The 23,883-nt window shown below is 39.0% G+C and overlaps 1 protein-coding gene across 1 annotated transcript in view; it reads right to left on the reverse strand.

The window, feature by feature from the left end:
- LOC126278898 (dynein beta chain, ciliary-like) overlaps window positions 1-23,883 on the reverse strand; it is a 195,301-nt gene that overhangs the window by 91,843 nt on the left and 79,575 nt on the right. The window contains exon 7 of the mRNA XM_049979173.1: window positions 1,823-2,034. Coding sequence (XP_049835130.1) covers window positions 1,823-2,034 — 212 coding nt within the window. The remainder of the gene's footprint in view (window positions 1-1,822; window positions 2,035-23,883) is intronic.

Genomic DNA, 23,883 nt, shown 5'->3' on the forward strand with positions numbered 1-23,883 from the left:
CATGCAGAAAGAACAAGAAAAACAAAAACACAAAAACATGTGAGCTACTATGGAATAAAGATTTATAATGCTCTGCCACTCTGCATCAAGGAAACAGAAGGTGAAGGAAAATTTTAGGCAGAATAAAAAAAGTATCTGATAAATAAATGTTTTTATAGCATGGAGGGATAATCTGAATCCTTTAATCACTAACTGATAGTTGTATTGTCAATATCACGTTGTTCTCATTGTCAGTTCTATGTCTCGTTTAATATGTGTTTTCCAAAATGTACTAAATATATATAAATTCATCACATATGGTACATGTTAAAAGGCATGTAAAAGAACAATTCATTATTTCAATGTTTTAATTTTCAACATATTATATAATGTTAATTTTATGTGTTTGATAGAAATTTCTAATATTCTGCTGTGCATATTTTGGACAGTATTATGACAATTCCTATATCATGTAAATGATGCAAAGGATGATAATAAATGAAATGAAATGGGTAAAGAAACACCGATGAAGATCTAAATGAAAGATGGGATTGTAAATTCTAGCAAAATGAGGAATGGAAATAATGAATGCAATAACATAGCCAAAAAAAGAGGATGACAAAACAGAAGAAATGAAACTGAAGTTAATACTTAAAAACAATGAAAATCACATGAAAAAAAATTCCAAGTAGAAAAAGAATGTTAGGAAGAAAAATGAGAGCACATGAAAAAATAAGTATGATGATTAAAATGACATGCCAAAGCAACAGAAATAAATGAAATACATTTAACACAATTAACTGAATAAAAATAATTACTGAAGTCATTTCAATAAAGATACAAAAATTAAATTTACACACCACCTGACAACATTCAAACTTAGAATCTTTCACTTGCGGAGCCGATTACTGTAATCATTATGATGTGCTACTAGTCTGTTAGAGCATCATGGGAAGCAATTTTTTTTTCAATTACTCACAAATGAGGGACCACCTAGGTTAATGGTTGCAGGGTGTGATCCCTTGGGAGTTAACCTAAATGTCGATGAATAGAAGATTTCAAAAATTTCATCCCAGCACAGGGGGCCTCTCCTTGCCAGAAGAGGCTGCCAAATGCTGTTCTTCCACACATCAAAGCATAATGCTGTTATCAGTATGGATTAATATTAAACAAACTTCATTATTTGTGACCACACAGCCTGTGATGGGGCATGTACTGTCACTGCTGACAATAATGTTCATACTTTTTCCACTGGCTCAATCACAAATAATATTATATTAGCTACACTTTGTAACTCATTTATCAGAAAATTGATACATACTGTGTTTTAATGCACTACTGTTTTAAAATGCTTAACCTTCTGTTCAGAAGGCTTACAAGTTGACTTTTTTAAAGTAAGCAAATGACGTGGCTGGCTGCAGTTTGACTGCTGTGGATCACAAACTGGCCATTTTGACTACAGGCAAGCCAAAGATATCAAGATGAACTCTACAAGACTGCAGCAGATATTGTTCTTCATATTTTTTTAAAAAAATGTTGTTGTTAACTTTTTTGTGCACTGGAAGAAGGGTGAAGGTAAAAGAATATAGAAAAGTTAATTAGCTCTGTTTAACAGAATGCAACACAGATGGAAAAATAATAATTTTTTCCTGAGCAAACTGCCTTTTATAAAAATCACCATGAAACCTGTAATTTAATAAGAAAATATTAAGAAAGAACCACTACACCACAAGAATTTCAGATTTTCTAAATTATTAAAAGATGAACGCCCATTAGGAACTACCTAGAGACTGGAAATAAACTAATAAATATAAATATGAAGAACAATGAGTTCCAGCATTACCTGCTGAACCAGCATGTTGCAAATTTCACGCAGAAGCAGAATAATTCTTGTATTATTACAATAATGTCTACAGTAGCCCCACGTCAAGCAAACAACATGCATCAGTGGTTTCAGATGTGGACGAACTTCATTGAAATCTGTGCTTTCAATTACATCAAACTGTGGTTTTAAGGCCTTCATGAATGCTGAAATTTCACGAGCTTCAAGCACAGCTGAAAAACAAAAAGAAAAATAATATTTCTTTTAGTGAGCAGTACAAATGTTCATTCTGATTAATATGGCTGGAAACACTACGGAATAAGATTTTCAAGAATAATCATGACTCCTTTATTTTTACATACTCGGTTAAATTTAATTTAAAATACAGGCTTACACACAAAAAGAAACTACTTTTTCTTTCCAAAACTACTTTTGCATGAAATGCACCTACTACAGTGAGCATTCTCTATGACAATACCACGTCCTTCGACAATGTATGACTATCATTAACGGCATAGACAATATGACTGACGATCATTTCTACCATCTTCTCCTTTTCCTTTCTTCTCTTACTTTCAGTTTATTTCCAGTTTCTCTTTACAAACCATCCTCTTTTTCTCAGCTTTCAGCCTCAACAAAAGTCATCACATTGCAGCTTATTACAGCTTACAGTTTATATGAATTAACATTTGTTCATTTAATAACACACTGGCGAATTTTACTATTGATACAAATGTGTTTTGATTCAAACCATCCATGAATTACATAAGATTGTGCATATAGTTTGTTTTATAGACTCAAAATGAAAGATCCTCCATAATGCAAAACATGTCAGGGAATATAAGAGTGAATACATATTTTCCACATGGGTTAATGTTAGTTGCTTTAATGTTCACTGTTCATATCCTTAGTTAAGTGAGCCTACAGCTGTGGAGTTGTTTTTTTTTTTTTAAAAAAAAGCTGCATTTTTATATGAATGGTAATAAAGCAGTTGTTATAGAATCTGTCACCATACAGTTTGTTTGTCTAGTGGGCAGTGCATGTTCCACTGCAGTTTTCACACAATGGTGTTCATGGTCAAGATGACACAATAACAGCACCAGTGCACTCCTAACACCACTGGGAAATATTTAGAGAGGCTAGCACTGGAGCTCTGAATGCTATTTTAAACCATTCTCAATGAGTTATTCATGCATCTGACATCTGAATATGTCATCACAAGCAATCAGAAACACATTCCCTAATTGTGTAATATTTGAAGTTCAGAGTATGGATTTCTGGTTTGGTGTAACTTGCACTGCAAATAATCTTAAATACATCCTTTACCTACCACATCAGATGTATGATTTTTATTCCTCTGTATCAGAGAGTCATTGATGAAAAATCACAGAACATACATTACGTACCTACAGAAATAAAAGTAGAAAAAATAGAAACAACATTAATTAATAAAGGACAAGAAATACATTTTAGAAAACTTAAATACAGTTAGATATTGCCTGTGGCCTCCCAAATGAAACCGTCCTACAATTTGTCACAAATAATTTGGAATAATCGTGTGAAATCAAAAAGAACAGTTGTTACAGAGGCATGTAATAAATAGCTGTTCCTGAAAAGGAAAGTTGCTACTCACCATATAGCAGAGCTGCTGGATCTGAGATAGGCCTATTTGCGACTTGGCGTCTCTGCTATATGGTGAGTAGCAACTTCCCTTTTCATATTATGGTTACATTCCACCATGGATTTTCCATTGTTTGATAGTGGTTCCTGAGAAATTTGATGAAAATCTTGCAGAAGAGAATCCAATATGCCTTCATATTTACTGCAGAATTGATGAGTTAATGCAAAAAATTTAAATAAAAAAATATTAGATGGTCAGTAGCTGTATTCTATGGAGCTGAATTACTTTTGAGCTACACAGTAACTTTTATACACTCCTGGAAATTGAAATAAGAACACCGTGAATTCATTGTCCCAGGAAGGGGAAACTTTATTGACACATTCCTGTGGTCAGATACATCACATGATCACACTGACAGAACCACAGGCACATAGACACAGGCAACAGAGCATGCACAATGTCGGCACTAGTACAGTGTATATCCACCTTTCGCAGCAATGCAGGCCGCTATTCTCCCATGGAGACGACCGTAGAGATGCTCGATGTAGTCCTGTGGAACGGATTGCCATGCCATTTCCACCTGGCGCCTCAGTTGGACCAGTGTTCGTGCTGGACGTGCAGACCACGTGAGACGACGCTTCATCCAGTCCCAAACATGCTCAATGGGGGACAGATCTGGAGATCTTGCTGGCCAGGATAGTTGACTTACACCTTCTAGAGCACGTTGGGTGGCACGGGATACATGCGGACGTGGATTGTCCTGTTGGAACAGCAAGGTTGAACGATGGGTTCGATGACGGTTTGGATGTACCGTGCACTATTCAGTGTCCCCTCGACGATCACCAGAGGTGTACGGCCAGCGTAGGAGATCGCTCCCCACACCATGATGCCGGGTGTTGGCCCTGTGTGCCTCGGTCGTATGCAGTCCTGATTGTGGCGCTCACCTGCACGGCGCCAAACACGCATACGACCATCATTGGCACCAAGGCAGAAGCGACTCTCATCGCTGAAGACGACACGTCTCCATTCGTCCCTCCATTCACGCCTGTCGTGACACCACTGGAGGCGGGCTGCACGATGTTGGGGCATGAGCGGAAGACGGACTAACGGTGTGCGGGACCATAGCCCAGCTTCATGGAGACGGTTGCGAATGGTCCTCGCCGATACCCCAGGAGCAACAGTGTCCCTAATTTGCTGGGAAGTGGCGGTGCAGTCCCCTACGGCACTGCGTAGGATCCTACGGTCTTGGCGTGCATCCGTGCGTCGTTGCGGTCCGGTCCCAGGTCGACGGGCACGTGCACCTTCCGCCGACCACTGGTGACAACATCGATGTACTGTGGAGACCTCACGCCCCACGTGTCGAGCAATTCGGCGGTACGTCCACCCGGCCTCCCGCATGCGCACTATACGCCCTCGCTCAAAGTCCGTCAACTGCACATACGGTTCACGTCCACGCTGTCGCGGCATGCTACCAGTGTTAAAGACTGCGATGGAGCTCCGTATGCCACGGCAAACTGACTGACACTGACAGCGGCGGTGCACAAATGCTGTGCAGCTAGCGCCATCCGACGGCCAACACCGCGGTTCCTGGTGTGTCCGCTGTGCCGTGCATGTGATCATTGCTTGTACAGCCCTCTCGCAGTGTCTGGAGCAAGTATGGTGGGTCTGACACACCGGTGTCAATGTGTTCTTTTTTCCATTTCCAGGAGTGTATATGAAGATAGTAACTGTTCTCGAAAGAACAGATACCACTGATGACTGTGCAGTTTCTCTAGAATAAATGATAATTAACTGAAACCCTCAGCTGCCGACAGGTGCAGGTGTTGTTGATATACCTCGATGGAGATAGCTGAAAATGTGTGTCCCGACCAGGACTCAAACCAGGGATATTCTGCTTACACAGCACACACTCTATCCATATGAGCTACCAAGGACACAGATGAACAGCGCAACTGCAGGGACTTACGGGTATTGTCGGCTTAGTTGGTGCAAGTAATGAGTGGATTGGCAAATATCTATTAGGAACATAATATATGTATGCGACTTCTGAAATTTTCCTGGCGCATTTGTTCTTCTAATAATTTCCGGGTATGCAGCCAGATTCCGTCGACATTCTGCCACGATATTTCGGCCCAGAGACGTCCGGCCATCATCAGGTGAGTACACAACTACTGAAGAGCCCAGGTGCAGTCGCGGTATTTATGCCAAATCTCACGCATGCGAAATGTACTGGCATCCTACAGCGCATGCGTCACATGTTGACATGCGCAGCATAGCCAAGTTGTACGTGCTGCCCTTGGTGGTGAAAGTAAAAGATCATCTAGTCATTGAGTATCGAATGACGCTGTCTATTCCGCTGTGATTGTATAGTTTTAATAACAGGATTCCAATTTTTATCCAGTTGAAAGCCATTGTCACGATTTATAAGATTATCGGCAAGACATATTTCCACTGATTCCTTGATTACAGAATCCCAAAATCCGGAAACCGGAGCTAAAATTTTTGTTCCATTGTATTCCATTGAATGTCCCAATGAAATACAGTGCTCCGCTACTGCCGATTTTGACGGTTGCCGCAGACGGGTGTATCTTTCATGGACAGTTCTTGTCATCTGGCCAATATATGCACAGCCACATTCACAGGGAATTTTGTAGATGCCTGCTTTCTTCAGTTGTAAATCGTCTTTAACGGATCCAACCAGGGCCCGGTTCTTTGCTGGTGGACGGAAGATAACCTTGATTTTATTCTTCTTCAGTAATCGGCCTATTTTGGACGACACATTCCCGGCGTATGGAAGAAACGCAGTAGATTTAAAGTCGTCATCAGCATCCTCAGTGCGCTGCTTCTTGTTATGACAGTTGCCCATGTCCTTTCTTATTTGGCGTGAAGTGTAGCCATTCTCTTTAAAAACCTTTTTGCAAGTGTTCTCATTCTGCGTGGAGGTTTTCATCATCCGATATTACATACGCTCGATGTATCAAGGTACTGAGAACACCAGCTGTTTGTGCTGGGTGGTGGCAGCTTGACGCCTGGAGATACAGATCTGTGTGAGTCGGTTTCCGGTACACAGTATGTCCTAATGACCCATCATTTTTACGGCGTACTAGCACGTCTAGAAAGATGCTGTTGCCAGGAATTTATATTATTTACATCTGGAGATTGCAGCAAGATGTTCTTCCCTTAGCTGGGACTGGATTGACGATATATCCTGGGCCAAGGCAGACTGGGCTCACAGGAACAGTACGAACAGGCAAAGTGCGAAGTTTAGCCAACTCGTAACACGAAAGCCACAAGAAGCTATCTCTGGACGATCCGTGGTGAACCTTACGGAGAAATCGTTTGATGATGCAATGATGTCAGTGCTTGCGAAAGGTTTAAACTTCGCCCCTACTCCTGCTTCACTGCCTTTAACGGATTTCATCAGTTCCATTGAGGAAGCCATTAGACGTCTCCCTGCGGATACTACAGACGAAATTCGACGTGAATCTTGCTGAACGTTGTTGAAATGTGCGCCACAACAGAGTAACATCTTGCCAGCTGAAAGAGCTGCTCTCCGCAGCCTCAGAGAAGATACTAGCACAGTCGTACTGCCTGCGGATAAGGGTAACGCCACAGTTCTTCTGACAAGGGAAGCCTACAATGAGAAGATATATTGTCAGCTAAATGATTCTACGTACCGCAGAATTGAAAAGGACACAACAAGCCGAATATCAAGGAAAACTGCTACCCTTTTGAACGACTGTTCTCTACCTGAACAAGTTATCAAGAGATTGAGACTACACAATGCAGTACCACCAAGACTCTACAGTCTTCCCAAGATACACAACGATGGTGCTCCACTACGATTAATAGTGAGTAATATTGGTGCTGCCACCTATTCTACAGCAAAATATCTGGTCTCAATACTAAAGCCGTATGTGGGTAAGTGTTGCCACCATATACGTAATTCTGAGGATTTTGTCAGTCGCTTGAAGGAAGTTAAGCTTGGCAGCTCGGATTTATTAGTCAGCTTTGATGTGGTCTTACTATTTACCAAAGTGCCTTTAATGGAATCATTACATCTTACTGGTAACTTATTCAGCGCAGAAATGACGGCCTTGTTTGAACATATACTCTCCTCAATGTACTTTTTATTCAATGACGAATTCTTTGAACAAACAGACGGCGTCGCCATGGGGAGTCCTTTGTCCCCTGTGGTAGCTAATCTCTTTATGGAGGACTTTGAGGAGAAAGAGCTTGAGTCTGCTGTGTTAAAGCCTACGGTCTTCTGGCGGTACGTAGATGATACTTTTGTTGTATGGCCTCATGGTAGACAGGAACTGGAGAAATTCCTTCATCATTTAAACTCTTTACATGAGAACATCAAATTCACGGTGGAGATTGAAAACGATGGCACTTTACCATTCCTAGACGTGCTAGTACGCCGTAAAAATGATGGGTCATTAGGACATTCTGTGTACCAGAAACCGACTCACACAGATCTGTATCTCCAGGCGTCAAGCTGCCACCACCCAGCACAAACAGGCTGTGTTCTCAGTACCTTAATACATCGAGCGTATGTAATATCGGATGATGAAAACCTCCACGCAGAATTAGAACACTTGCAGGAGGTTTTTAAAGAGAATGGCTACACTTCACGCCAAATAAGAAAGGCCATGTGCAACTGTCATAACAAGAAGCAGCGCACTGAGGACGCTGATGACGACTTTAAATCTACTGCGTTTCTTCCATACGCCGGGAATGTGTCGTCGAAAATAGACCGATTACTGAAGAAGAATAAAATCATATTGGCCAGACGACAAGAACTGCCCATGAACGATGTACAGAACATGAAAGATACTCCCGTCTGCGGCAACCGTCAAAATCGGCAACCGTCAAAATCGGCAACGGTCAAAATCGGCAACCGTCAAAATCGGCAGTAGCAGAGCACTGTATTTCATTGGGACATTCAATGGAATACAATGGAACAAAAATTTTAGCTTCAGTTTCTGGATTTTGGGATTCCGTAATCAAGGAATCAGTGGAAATAATCTTATAAATCGTGACAACGGCTTTCAACTGGATAAAAATTGGAATCCTGTTATTAAAACTATACAATCACAGCGGAATAGACAGCGTCATTCGATACTCAATGACTAGATGATCTTTTACTTTCACCACCGAGGGCAGCACGTACAACTCGGCTATGCCGTGCATGTCAACACGTGACGCATGCGCTGTAGGATGCCAGTACATTTCGCAAGCGCGAGATTCGGCATAAATACTGCGACTGCACCTGGGCTCTTCAGTAGTTGTGTACTCACCTGATGATGGCCGGACGTCTCTGGGCCGAAATATTGTGGCAGAATGTCGACAGGATCCGGCTGCATACCCGGAAATTATTAGAAGGATTATGTATGTAGATTGTGGACAGTTGGGACACAGGAGGTGTGCAAGGGATAAGTCTCTACAGTCACACTATTCATGTGTCCTCAGTGGCTCAGATGGATAGAGTATCTGCCATGTAAGCAGGAGATCTCAGATTCGAGTCCCAGTCGGGGCACACATTTTCATTTTCAGCTGTCTCCCTCGAGGTATATCAACAACACCTGTCAGCAGCTGAGGGTTTCAGTTACTTATCAATAACTTTTATATTCATCTGTCATACTTGTATATATATACAAAGGAATGTACAGACTTTATACAGTTCTAGCTCTCTTCGCCTTTTTAAAAACAAAGAAATGGTGAAGACTGCAAGCTTGGACAGGATTCAGAATTTTAATTTCCATTTTATCATCTTGTGTTGAAGTATCTGTATCATCAATGTGGAACTATCAAAACATTTTGTTCAATTTCATTATATATAGCAGCAGAACTTAATTCAGTAGATAAAGATCAGCTATTGAATTCCTTGGACACAACCCTCGACACCCATCTTAATGAATGGTTTGGTCTAATTCACGTATCATTTGTCACTGAGGTTATAATCTTTGAATATGCAATAAAAGTATCTATTTTCTATGTACTTCCTAATACCCAGTTGAACATCATGGATTTATCAAATCTGCCTTGATAATGTCTAAATTGTGTTTCAAGTTGTGCCATAGTTCCTCCTCGTTTTCTTCAACATAACTGAATCTTTGTTCTGCAATACTGAACTAGTTTCTTTTCATATTTGCTTCACAAATAAATTTTTTGTCTTTCTTTCTAATTATAACCACTCTGAAGCCTCAGTGCTGGAACATGTTTGTTCATGCGCGTAAATTGTTACTCGGCAGGCATTTTGCTGCTTACCACAAACATTTATCCTGCAGCTAATAACATTGCCAGATGATTGGATTACTTTAAAAATATGTCCTGGTTACTGGCATGGAGAAAGAAGAAGTATGCAATGAAACTTTTAAAGGCTGAACATATCGCTGTGGATACTTTCTCTGGTTCTATTAAAACCCCAAAAATTATCCTGAGACAGTAAAAATGTCAGAAATAACTTCCTAGAACATTTTAAATATTTGTTAATGATATATAGTATAGTAAATAAAGATTCTGACCAATACTGGCAATGCAACTTTTGTGGAAGTATGACTGGTACTCATTGTAAGAGTAGTTTGTTCACTGCTTCTGCCACAAGCAGATTTTGTCCTGGTACTTTACTGAACATCATGGATAAGTTAAACAAAATAATGATAATAATTTCCAAAAAAATTATTACACCTAATATTATCCAATCTAAAGTAATTGTGATGCTCTTCCTGCATTTGGTCCCAGACAGCTTTGTGTTCAAAACTCGAGAGAGAGAGAGAGAGAGAGAGAGAGAGAGAGAGAGAGAGAGAGAGAGAATGAAAGAAATTCTAGCATAAATCATTACGTAGTAGTTCTTGCTTTTGAAATAATCTCAGAAGCCCACAAAACTGCTGCTGTGAATAGTACCAGTCCAATTGACAATGGTGTGGCTACAGTGACCCTGAAGCAGTCTATCACAGCTCAGTTTTCAGAATGGCTGGAGGCAATCACTGTTCAAAGTAGAATCTAGCTCTATATGCTCATCTGGCTGGTATCAGAGTGAACAAATGTGTGAATAACAATGCTACAGATTAAATGAAACTTTAAGGATTGAGAGGATTTGCGGTGTTATTTCAGTAATTAAAAAATAAGAGTCAAATTTATGAAGAATTTGGCAGTATGAGCCCACTTATCAGTATAACATTGCATCCCCTGTGGCACGCACTGGATGCATGCACTGATTTGACTGAGAATGGCATCACAAAGCCATTGTGTTCTCTCCTGAGGTCAGCTGATACACAACTATTGTAAGCGAGATCCTGGACATTGGAACTGGAATGCAGTTGACATCTGAGCTGGTCCCACACACATTCTATTGGAGACAGATCTGGGGAGCTTGCTGGCCAGGAGACTAACTAAACATCACACAGTTGATGGACACATGCATGTGTAGAATGCACTGACCTGCTGAAAAATAGAAGTACAGTACTATAGCATGAACATGTAGGATGTACCATTGTACCACCAGAGTTCCCTTAACCACTGTCTGCTGGGTCTCTCCAAAACACTGGAGGAATAGGACCGCTGCCCAGGTCACTGCCATACATGCTGATGATGTTCCGCTGGGATAGTGAAGAATTGTAAGTCATCACTGAACCCAATATGATCCATTCATCAGCAGCATGCTTTCCAGTCATGGCAAGACTCCAAATGCAGCTGTTTGTGTTGTGTAACCTACATATGGGATGGTAATTCCATAATCTAGCTGCTGTCAGTCTCATCCTTGGCGTAAGTTAGTTTAATTAGATTAAGTAGTGTGTAAGCTTAGGGCATGATGACCTCAGCAGTTTGGTCCCATAAGACCTTACCACAAATTTCCAACTTTTCCTTTGTTCTCTATAAATTTTATGGGGTTTCACTAGGCAATGGGGTTTCACTAGGCATGGCCTACACTTAAACAGGACTGAGAATGGAAGATTGGTACATATGATTCATGAAAGTATAGGGGGTGGTGCTCGGGCCACACATGATCAAATACTTGCTGTCATAGGTAGGAAAAGTAGGTCTTTTTTTAGGATAAATCCAGACAACACGTTCCCCTGCCTTAAGAGTATCTCCAACAGTTTAAAAAATACTGAAACAGTGAATCACAAGACAGATTTTAACACTTCAAATAGCACATATACCAGATGTCAGAAATAAAAGCAAACCATTGGAAAGAGTAACATGGGACATTTCACAGACTTAACAATCTTCCATCAAAACATGCAATCAATAAAAAATAACTATTAGAAGTTGAGCTCCAATCTTTGAACTGCACAGTAGTTTGTATTACTGAGCACTGGTGTAGAGACACAGAAATCCAACTTGTAGTATTATCATTGTATGAAAGGGCAAACGCTTACTGCAGAACTACTTTGAGGGTGGAGGATCATGCATTTACATCATAAAAGGAACACAGTTCAAATCATGACATGACCTCAGTACAGTAAGTGAAGACAAACTTTTTGAAATATCAGCTATTGAATTAACAGCACTTGATATCACCAAGAAATTAATCATTTTGTGTGTGTATGGATCTCCCAGTGGTAGTGTGGACACTTTTTTCAATAAATTAACAGAAGTTCTAGATAAAGTCTCAAGTACAAAAGTCAACATAATTCTGTGTGGGGACCTTAACATCAGCAATAATATCATAAATGAATCCAGCAGCACCTTCATAAACATCCTTCAAAGTTTTGGCATGTCCCTATTAGTCAATAGTGCAACAAGGGTTACTACAATGACTGTATCAGTAATTGACCATGTGGCCACAAATATGGACAAGGAGAAATGTGATGTAGCTGTAAAAGATCTTGGACAACTCCTTCTACTCCATAGATGAATTTTTAGACATAGGCTAAAGAAATACAGTACGTATTAACAATTGTACCGTATATAAGACTAACAAAGATTATTTGGGATAAATGAATCTTTTGTATTTTGACATGTTCCACATCATTACGAAAGAATCGTGTTCATGATCCATGGAACAAGTAATATAACTAACTATAACTAACTAACTAACTAACTAACTAACTAACCATCTCTGTCAAATAACAACAGTAAAATCAGGAATCGAATCATTCGCTAAACTACAAGCCTACAAACCACATCCACCAGAAATCAAAATAAAAGATTTTTCAAAAGAACTAGAAAAACAAAGCTGGGATGAAGTGAATAAGGAAACCAATGTGAATATGAAATTCTCTAAATTCTCCACATTGTTTAAATTGAACTTTGAAAAGGCATTTCCAAAAGTATGCATGTCTGTATCCACATCTCACAAAAACAGATGGATAACAGTAGGTATTAACAAGTTCTCCTAAACTCTTCAACACCTCAGTTCCATGAAAAAGATTCGCAATGATCCAGCATTCTTAAATTTTTATCATAGATACAAAAAGATCTATAGGAAGGTGCTTATTGCAGTGAAAAGGTCATTTAAGAACAAAATCATATATAATGTAGAGAATAAATGCAAAGCAGTATGGGATGTTATAAAAAAGGAAACGGGGAGTGGCAAACAAACGCAGAATAACATACTGCTAAGGGAGGGGGATAAGGTAATAAATGATCCACAACACTTAGCAAACTATGTAAATGAGCATTTTTCAAGTATTGCAGAATTTACAGCAAACATTCACCAAAACAAATATAACACCTGTAAATAATGTTGCACTAAATACAATGATGTTACTTCCAACCATAGAGAATGAAGTAAATAAAACTGTTCGAAAACTAAAAAATAAAAAATCAGTAGGCTTAGATGAAGTACCAATGTGTGTACTGAAACGATGCATAGGGATTCTACAAGGCCCCTTAACAAATATAATAAATGAATCCTTCACATTAGGGACATCTCCAGAGCAGTTAAAACAGGCAAGAGTTGTAGCTTTGCTTAAGAAAGGTGATGCGGAAGACACAAAAAATTACTGGCCCATTTCCCTGCTCTCAGCATTCTCAAAAATAAGAGGAAATATTATGAAAGACAGATTAAAGAGTTACATGAATAAATACAATCTTTTAAGCGAATCACAGTTTGGTTTTTGAAGTGTCAAAAATACAGAGTCAGCCACAGTAGAATTCACAAAAGTTGTAATTGATGCTATTGATAAAGATGAGTGTGCCACAGGCATATTTTTGGATCTTTTTAAGGCATTTGATACAGTCGACCACAAGGTTCTATTAAATAAATTAGAAGCATCAGGAAAAAGAGGGGTAGCTAATGACTGGTTTCGATCATACCTAGCGGATAGGGTACAAAGAGCAGAGATAACACATACATCAAATAGATTTAAACATTTAGTAAAACACTTATCAGAACCAAAATACATTAATATAGGGGATCCGCAAGGTGGCATATCAGGACCAATACTATTCCTGATATACATCAATGACTTTCCCAGTAGTGTTACTCATGGTGTAAAATTCTCTTCGCTGATGACAGCAACATTAGTCACTGAGAAAACGAGAGAACTCCTTGCCAAGAAAGTAAATGAAACTCTCAAGGAAGTTTATGTTTGGTGAATAAGCAATAAAATGACATTGAACATAAAGAAAACTAACGCCATGAATTTCAGTTTGAAGAGGAAAAATGACATTGTTAAATTAAATGTAGATGGCACGTCTATAGACAGTGTAACAAATGCAAAATGATTCTCATTTGAAGTGGTGTGAACACACAGAGGTACTTGCAAACAGAATGTTTATTCCCTTAGAAACCTATTATCAGTGTGTAACATGTAGTGTCATTTAGATAAATATTACTCATATGCACAATCAATTCTCAGCTATGGCATTCTTTTTTGGGGAACAAACACACAAAATATGAACAAAAATTCAAACTCCAGAAAAGAGCCATAAGAATAATAACCAAAAATACTAGTTGAGCTTATTGTAAAGATCTGTTCAAAACACTGAGGATTTTAACTGCTCCATGTGAATACGTTTACCAGTCAGTTATACACATCAAAAATAACACTGGTAATTACTGCACAAACAGCTCTGCCCATGGCCATGCAACAAGAGATAGACTCAACTTACATTTACCAAGATAAAAAAACTTAAAACAGCATTTTCTACCAAGGAATAAAACTGTACAATAAATTACCAAAAGAGATTAAAGAAATTGCAAAAACACACTTAATTAAAGAAAGGCAGCTAAAAAGTATCTGTTATGCATTACATTTTATACAATGAAGGATTACTTAGATAGAACAGAGTAGGGGTTTGATAAAAACATGTTACACAAATAAATAACAATAATAATGATTATAAAACATCCAACATTCCACATAACACCTTCACTTTATGTTTGTTTCCTTATTTTTTCCTTTCTAGAAATACTTACCCCAACCTATGCATAGCACAATACTAACATACATCTTTTCCTCTTTCTGAGTTCAACGTCTCACTCATTATGGAGGGATGCTGGGTCAGTGTTTCAGGATAGCAAATGAGAAGTTGCAGAACAGAAAATGGCCCAGAGATCACCAGTGTGTGTTTGTGTGTGTAGTGAGTGAAGTGTTATGAAAGAATGGGTGTATAGAGCGTGCAGTGACTGATAGTGAGATATGACTGAACAGTGTGGCATTACATTATTTAATAAGTTATTTGTAAAAAAAAAAGTATTGTATACCAGGAGTAAATCTAATGATTGTGTCTAACTAGAAGTCTGTAAATATATGTGTATATGAATTAACTTATTTTAAATTGGTCGGAACTTGTAAATACTTTGACATGTCCTATATCCTTGTAAAAAGAGATCTATGGATGAATAAAGCTACTACTACTACTACTACTACTACTACTGGCCAATGACACAGAATGTTACAGGCAGTCCATTACTTGTTCTCAAAGGGCAGGCACAGTTGTGAAGGGGTTAAAATGTTCTTGGTGCAAAATACAGCAATGTTCCCTTGTGGTGGTCAGATGTGGTCGACTGTAACCTTGATGATGAGTATGCTTGTCCTCAGTTTCTCTGTCAAGTGCTAATAATGCTGTCTCACACAAGTATATGGCTTCTCTGTGACCTTCAAAGTGATCATTCAACATCTGATGTTATTCATGCCCCTTATACACCCTACCAACTCTAATAACAACATTAAACACAAACAGCACTAATGAACCCTGGTGGCCATTTTACCTGTCACAGAAAACTGCAAATATAATCATTTACACTGCAAATATAATCATTTACATGCCCATCAATGGGTTAAACTGGCATTGCAACATAGTAATTCCACGTTGAATCATCCAGAAATGTAAGAAAATGAAACCTAACTTACACACAAAACTTTAAGATTTTGTGTGATTTTAGTTTAGGAATGCATATGACAGATTCCAAAATTTTATTGCATTTGGTTAAATGATTGCAATGCTATAATATGAATAATTAAGGGGTTTTGAAGCCATATTTTAGAAGTCTTTGTGTGTCATTGTCAAATGACAGAAAATCTGGATGGAATGTAACAATATTATGAAAAGGATGGGTGTTACTGACCATACCGTGGAGTGAGTCACAGAAAGTTGCAACAAAAAGACTGTCAGTATGAACATAATGTTATAGTTCCCATAATTTTTGCAGAAGAATATTGATTTCTTTTTAAAATGAAAGAGGATAGAGTGGTCTTTGAAAGCCACACCCTTACATTTAGAAACATTCATTTATTTTGGCTTACATTGCTCATTTTTATGAAGATGACATAAAACCAGTTCTACAAGTTAATTTATTTTCTCCAAAGATTGTACAAACTTTTAAAGAATTTGGGAATCAACGCAGATACCATACAAAAAACAAGAAAAAAACAACAGTTCTGGAGAAAGAAAAGGAAATACCGAAAATGCCTAAATAAAAAACATTTGACTGCAGTAATCCATTTATGGGTAACACAGAGTGAAATCTGTCTTTCATTCACATCCAGATATTACTTATTCTGATTTTTACATGATGATATCAATTGCTGACTTAGAAAATATTTAACTGTCAAAACTTATCAGTTTTACATAAAAAATTTTTGCAGAAGTTTTTCTGCAATGTGTATTCCAAAAGACAATGATTCCTGTTTTTCTGTGGTTGCTGTCAATTTAGTGTAGTTTATTTACATCCTGTGATAATGAGTCAAGAACGCACAAGTAATATAAAAATAAATATTTAAATAGAAATGAAACATAAACAGTGATGTACATAAAGCATTCTATATTCTGAAAATATTGGGAAGCTTTCCTTATTGTGAAAATGTTTCATTAACAGAAAATATCTAGCAACAGCAGACACTCATCATCATCATCATCATCATCATCATCATCATCATCATCAACAACAACAACAACAACAACAACAACAATAATAATGACAATAATAATGCACCCAAGTTATGAAGCTTAGGAGATATTTTTACTGTTTCAAATTTTCAATATTTCTAATAAAGGTTTCTCGGGCTTCCAGCCTCGTCAAGTGCAAGAGCATTTGGACAAGTACTTCTCGGCCATTGTCAAATGGCGACTGCCTTCTGGCTACTGCTGCTGTCCTTATATAGCCGTGCTGCCTTCTGCGATGTCACCGGTACCCATTCCGGCACCATATATGGTAATGTTTGCATTGTGCAGCCACTGCACCTGTTTCAACCTTCCAATGGCCAGGTCCCATGCTGTGCTTAGCTGCAGGCCGCCATCTTTACTGAGCGTATTGTCATAATTTTTTTTTCAATCACTTCTTTTATCATGCTATCCGAAAAACTGTTAGTCTGTGTGATAATAGATGTCTCAATGAATACTATACGATGATCGTTTTCTATTGCATACTCCGCTACCGCTGATTTCTCAGGGTACCATAGATGAAAACATCTCTCATGTTCTACACAGCGCTGTTCAATGCTACACACAGTCTGTCCGATATAGAACTGTCCATACCAACACGGAATTTTATATACTCCTGACATTCTGAGGCCTACATCATCTTTCACAGGCTGCAAGAGTTGTCGAATTTCAGCTGGAGCCAATCAATTCTTTGGCTCTTTAGGAGCCGGCTTATCTTTCCTGTTATTGAGCCACAGAACGGCAAGAATGCAAACTTTTTTGGGTCCTCCTTGGTGTTGTTCTGCTTATGTATTTTTGAAAAGATAGTTTGCAAAATCTGGTGGTTGTTGTAGCTGTTTTCTTTGGATACTTTCTGTAAGACGGCGGCCTGTAGCTAAGCACAGCATGGGACCCAACCATCGGAAGACTGAAGCAAATGCAGTGGCCGCACAATGCAAACATTACCATGTATGCTGCTGCAGTGGGTACAAGAGATGTCACAAAAGGCAGTGCAGCTATATAAGGATGTCAGCAGCAACCAGACACTTGACAATTGACAAGCCGAAAACTTGTGTATTTTAAACCACTTGACATGGCTGGAAGCACAAGAAACCCTTACTAGTACATATTGCCATGAAACTATGCACTCCTATATTGCAATATTTTTTTGTGTCATTTATTTTCATTGGGTTGGAAACATTCCACTGTCATTATCAGTGTTCATGATATCCATACACATTAGTGAGTTTAAGGACAGATCTGAGCAACATTGTATGTATACATAACTTTACATCCTTTAAAGCATTCATTAACAGACTGAATAAATCACTGGAAACTATTTTACTAAATTAAGACTTTAATATTCCAGTTTTTCCAAGATTAATTTATGGAAGGCTGCTCAAATAGAGAACAATCTCAGAGGTATTACATTTTAGATAAATGTGATGTTTCCCTGGAAACTATTTCGGAGCTAACCGAAGAAGAGCAGATTTACTATTATGGCACTGTGGTGGTGTATCTTTGCCGTTAGATAAAGTGAACTTATGTTCCAAAAACAAAGGAACACATTTATTGAGTTTCTCACGACATAAAAAGCAATGTGTTGAGCCTTTCAGGTGTCAGAAAAAAGCAGTGTCTTCTTGTTTGCATGATGTGACATTACAGCAAGCATAGGCAACTAAGAGGAAGGACTTTCTGTTGTTCATGGTGAAAAGCTATGGCCAACTTTTAGCAGAAAGATTACAAAATATAAGAAAAGAAATCAAGGAACATCTTCAGAGGACACTAGTGAAACAGTAGATGAGACTATTCATGCCCTAGAAAAAAATAGACTAGACACAAGTGTATAGCTAAATTGCATTGCTATTTCACATCACGGGGGGCTGCAATAGTCAAATGTACAGTGGGATGTGCAATATAGGCATTACAATATAAATTTTCACGTCTGTATGATGTTGAACTGAGAGAGACATATAAACATGAAAACTATGAACACAGACAGAAAGTAGACCATTTTGATAAACTAATGGAACAAGTAAAAGAGAAAATGAAACATTCCAATAACCCACAAGAAATTCAACTTTTAACTCTTGTGCCACAGTCTTTGGCTTGACAAGAAGGATGGGAAATGTTTCAAGTCGCTGAATCTTACATCTGCAGAAAGAAGTGCAGTCTACCATCTACAAACTGATCCCGACATTATAATCCCACCTATGGACTGTTGTTCTGAGCCACAAGGATTACTTGGGGAAAAGGATTCTGCCAGCTGTCAGATACTACCACCTACAAACCTTGCCACTGTGACCTCATTCCAGTAATCCGGCAGGATCTCCAGTCACTACTCAATTCCTTAGGCCCATCACAGAACCTCTTCCCAGAGTCTATCTCTACTCACCCCTACCAATCCCCACACTCCTACCTTCTTCATGCTTCCCAAAGTCTAGAAACCTAACCACCCAGGATGCCCCACTGTGGCCGGTTACTCCGCCCCCAATGAGAAAATCTCTGCTCTCGTAAACCAACAAGTTCAACCTATTAACTGGAAGCTACCTTCCTATATAGAAGATACCAACCATTTCCTCCACCGGCTCTCCACAGTTCCTGTCCCTTTACCACACAGTGCCCTGCTCATCACTATTGATGCTACCTACCTGTACGCTAACATTCCTAATGCCCATGGCCTTATTGTTACTGAACACTACCTCTCCCAATGCCCAATGGATTCCAAACCAACAACCTCCTTCCTAATAGCCATGACCAACTGTATCCTCACCCACAATTATTTCTCCTTTGAAGGCATTACCTACAAACAAATCTGGGGCACGGCTATGGGCACTCACATGGCACCATCCTATGCCAACCTATTCATGGGCCATTTAGAGGAACCCTTTCTTCCACCCAGAATCCTAGAGCCCTCACATGGTTCAGATTCATTGATGACATTTTTGCTACCTGGATCTAAGGTCAGGTCACCTTATCCACATTCCTCCAGAACCTCAACAACTTCTCCCCCATTTGCTTCAGACCTACACGTTGAAGATGGCTAGATCAGTAACTCTGTCAATATCAAACCTACTAACCACCAGCAATGCCTCCACATCAACAGTTGTCACCCATTCCATACCAAGAAGTCCTTTCCATACAGCCTAGCCACCCATGGTCATCGTTATCTTCAGTGATAAGCAGTCCCTCTCGAAATATACCAAGGTTCTCACTGAAGCCTTCACTGACTATAATAATCCTCCCAACCTTGTACAAAAAGAAATCTCCCCTGCCTTATCTATCTAGTCTCCCTCTACCTTCCAGAGCCCCACTGTCCGGCCACAGAGGAGCATTCCCCTTGTAACTCAGTATCACCTAGGACTGTAGCAACTGAATTACATTCTCCACCAGGTTTTCGATTACCTCTTGTCATGCCCTGAAATGAGAATTGTCCTGCCCACTATCCTTCCCACCCCTCCCACAGTGGTATTCCGCCATCCACCGAACCTACACATTATACTTCTCCATCCTTACACAACCCCTGCTCTCAGTCCCTTACCTCATGGCTCATATGCTTGTAATAGGCCTAGAGGCAAGACTTGTCCCATACATCCTCCCACCACCACCTAAACCAGTCTGGCCACTAACATCAGCTATCCCATTAAAGGCAGGGCTACCTGTGAAACCAGTCATGTGGTCTACAAGCTACGTAGTCATGACAACCAACAAGCTGTCTGTCTGCATGAATGGCCACCTACAAAATGTGGCCAAGAAACAAGTGGACCGCTCCATTGCTGCACACGCTGCCAAAAATGATACCATTTCAATGGTTGCTTCATAGCCTGTCCCATATGGATCCTTCCCACCAACACCCGCTTTTCTTAATTGCGCAGGTGGGAACTTTCCCTGCAATACATCATACTTTTCTGTAACCCTCCTGGCCTCAACCTTCATTAGTCGCTGTCCTGACCAATCCAGCCCCTTCCCTGCTCTCATTCCGGCACTACACTACACAGCTGTCTTTCCACCATGACACCCAGTATTTTTTCTCTTTATTTATTTCTCTCTATATCTCTCCTTTTTCACTACTCCTCCCCCCCTTCCCCGCCCACCACCCAACCTGCAGCACTTCACTCTCTGCCACCCCAACCATTCTATCCCTCCCTCTTCCCGCCCAACCTCCTCCATCCACCCCTGTCGCCACTCCCATCATGCACTGATGAAGCTGTTTGCAGTGTGGTTTCAGTTGCCTGAGACTGCAGTTGTGTGTGTGAGTTGCATTTGTGTGTGTGTGTGTGTGTGTGTGTGTGTGTGTGTGTGTGTGTGTGTGTGTAAGTGCACGCACGCGCATATGTGTGTCTATTTGTTGACAAAGGCCATTGGCCAAAAGCTTTAAGTGTGAAAATCTTTTTGTTGTGCTTATCTGCAACCAAGAATCTTCTCTATATGGTGAGAAGCAACTTTCCCTCTCATAACATTGTTACATTCCATCCTGGAGTTTCTATTGTTCAAATATTTGGTATGTCAAGAGACATACTGTTTTGAAACAATAGGGAATTTTATCATTGCCTGAACAGAAAAGGGGAAAGGTATTAGCAGAGGAAACAGTTGACAGTGTCAAAAAATTCTATTCTGCTGATGAAAACTATAGAACAATGACATGAAAGAAAGATAAAGTAAGCACCAGCAAAAATGTACATGAACAGGAATGACTGATTTTAAGTAATTTAAGTGAACTGTTTTCTCTATACAGACATAAATTTCCTAAAAAGAAAGTAGGCTTTTCTATATTTGCTCATCTTTGGCCGAAAGACTGTGTACTAGCAGGAGCATCTGGTATTCATTCTGTATGTATGTGCACCATTCATCAAAATGTTCAGTTGCTACTATGTGCCATTAATCTTAAAAAGACTTACCAATATCTAATGGGAATAATAACTTGGAATGTTCATCACAGAACCTGTATGCTCCATCTCTGTGAGAAATGTTTCCTACATCCCTACTTCAGGAATACCTGCAAAATCAGATACAAGGTTTTCAACCTGATAAAAGAGCTCAATATAGTTAGGGGGTTTCAATTAACAGGATGAATTTGGTTCTTGAAGTAAATACACTGTCAGTAATTTTTGAATAGCTTGTACAGAAGACAGAGCAATTCCTTCATCACAAAATCTCTGTGTACTTATTTGAAAATGAGAAAACAAATTCTTCAAGAAGGGTCTGTTTTAATGCTCATGGAGTTCAGTGAAAATTTTAGCTGTGTTGTGCAAGACAAAGCTCAAGGTCATCATATGAATAATGACAGTTGTGCTCTCTTCATGCAATTTGTCTGTACTATAAGACAAAAGTTTGCAATCTAAAAGCCTAAACATTATTTCTGATAATTTAGAGCTTGGTGTAGCCATGGTTCATCAAAAGCAGAAGACTGTATTGCAGTTCTTGAAACAAGAAATTGAATTGCCTGTAAGTGATACTGAATATGTCACAGATGGTTGTGCTGAACAACACAAAAACTGAAGAATTTTTTGATTATATATGCAAACATACACATGACTTCAAAATTAAATGCAATTGGTTATTTTTGCAACTAGCCACAGTTAGTCTCCCTGTGAAAATGCTTGTTACAAAAGCAAACTGCAGAGATCATTTCATGGACAAATACTTAGTGCCACACAAGTTTTTCAATTTTATCGATAAAACCTGAAACAAGTGTCAGTGTCCTTTATTTCAAACCAAGAGGTAGCTGAAGTTTGTAGTTGTCTTTCTGCATGTTTTTTATCTGCAAGAACTGTTCCTGGAACTAGATCCATGCATCAGTTCTTAGCACTTTCAGCAACTCAGACTGGAGCCAAACACTTAAGCTGTGAAACCAATTTGTCATTTTTAATTTCTCTCAAAGTGAGCTGATGTTCATGTGCATGCTAACTGCTATGTTGCTTGTGTGTATGATTCCTTCTGGCATCCAGGTACTGTTTTGAAAGTGAATGATAAAAAAAGTGATGAAACAATTAGATTTTTGCATCCACATGGGTCAGCATCATCCTTTTATTGGTCTGAAAATGACACTTGAAATGTTCCATTCTCCCACATTTTATGTCAGGTGGAAACAAAAAACACAATGACTGGATGTACTTATGCTCTAAGTTAAGTCTCTTCTGAACTGATAGAAGCAAACGAATGTTCAAATGAGATACAATACACATCAGAGTGTAACTAAGTGGATTGTGGTTTTATTGCAGAACTGACTAGCAGCTGACTTATAATATGCCTAATCGAATATAATTATTGCGCTGATATGTAAGCTGAGACAGGTTGCCTCCAGTTATTAGGTTCTAGTGACTGATGCATCTGAACAATATGTTTGAATGACTTGGAGTTAGATAGTGACAAGCCACATTTTTGACACACACATGATTTTTGGTATATATACCAAGACAGGCAATCACAACTTACAATGCATTTTCCTGAACAAAATTACATTTTGTGGCATTCATTATCTTCCCCTAAGCACTTCATATTATATTTTTTTTAAATTTATCCTGTTAAAAGACAAAATTTAGGTCTGAAGAAAGTCTTCTATTTGCTATTGTACATCTTAGAAACAGAGGTTCTGCTTGTATGTCAGCCTTTCAGTTTTCTAAATAAAATATTACATCCTCTCATTTCTCTATCCTAAACTTAACTTTTTCTGTAAGATGCATACTGTGTGTGTGTGTGTGTGTGTGTGTGTGTGTGTGTGTGTGTGTGTGTGTGTGTGCGCGCGCTTGCACACGTGTGCATACACCTAACTTTATTGGAATCTCATTACTTGCCATTAAGTGCCAGTTCTGGTATGGTGGCGTAGGGAGAAACTCAAACTCCAAGGATGAATGGCACACGTTACTGTGACCTGCTTCACCAACCAACCTGCTTCCTTGATCATTGGAATAATTTTTACCTTATGTTAAACTTCAGTTTATGATGAGTGTACAATGTATGTTCCATAATTTCAGAATACTTTACACAGGAAGTGTGGTCATTAAAATTAGGTGAGTTTTCAAATTAATTGTGCAGCACATTACATTTGATTTCATTACTATGAACATAATTAAGATATTATTATAAACAATGAACAAACTCCATGATATCATATATCAAACAAGTATACAAAGTTTTAACA

Source organism: Schistocerca gregaria, chromosome 6 (assembly GCF_023897955.1).
Source record: "Schistocerca gregaria isolate iqSchGreg1 chromosome 6, iqSchGreg1.2, whole genome shotgun sequence".
Classification (NCBI taxonomy): Eukaryota; Metazoa; Arthropoda; class Insecta; order Orthoptera; family Acrididae; genus Schistocerca; species Schistocerca gregaria.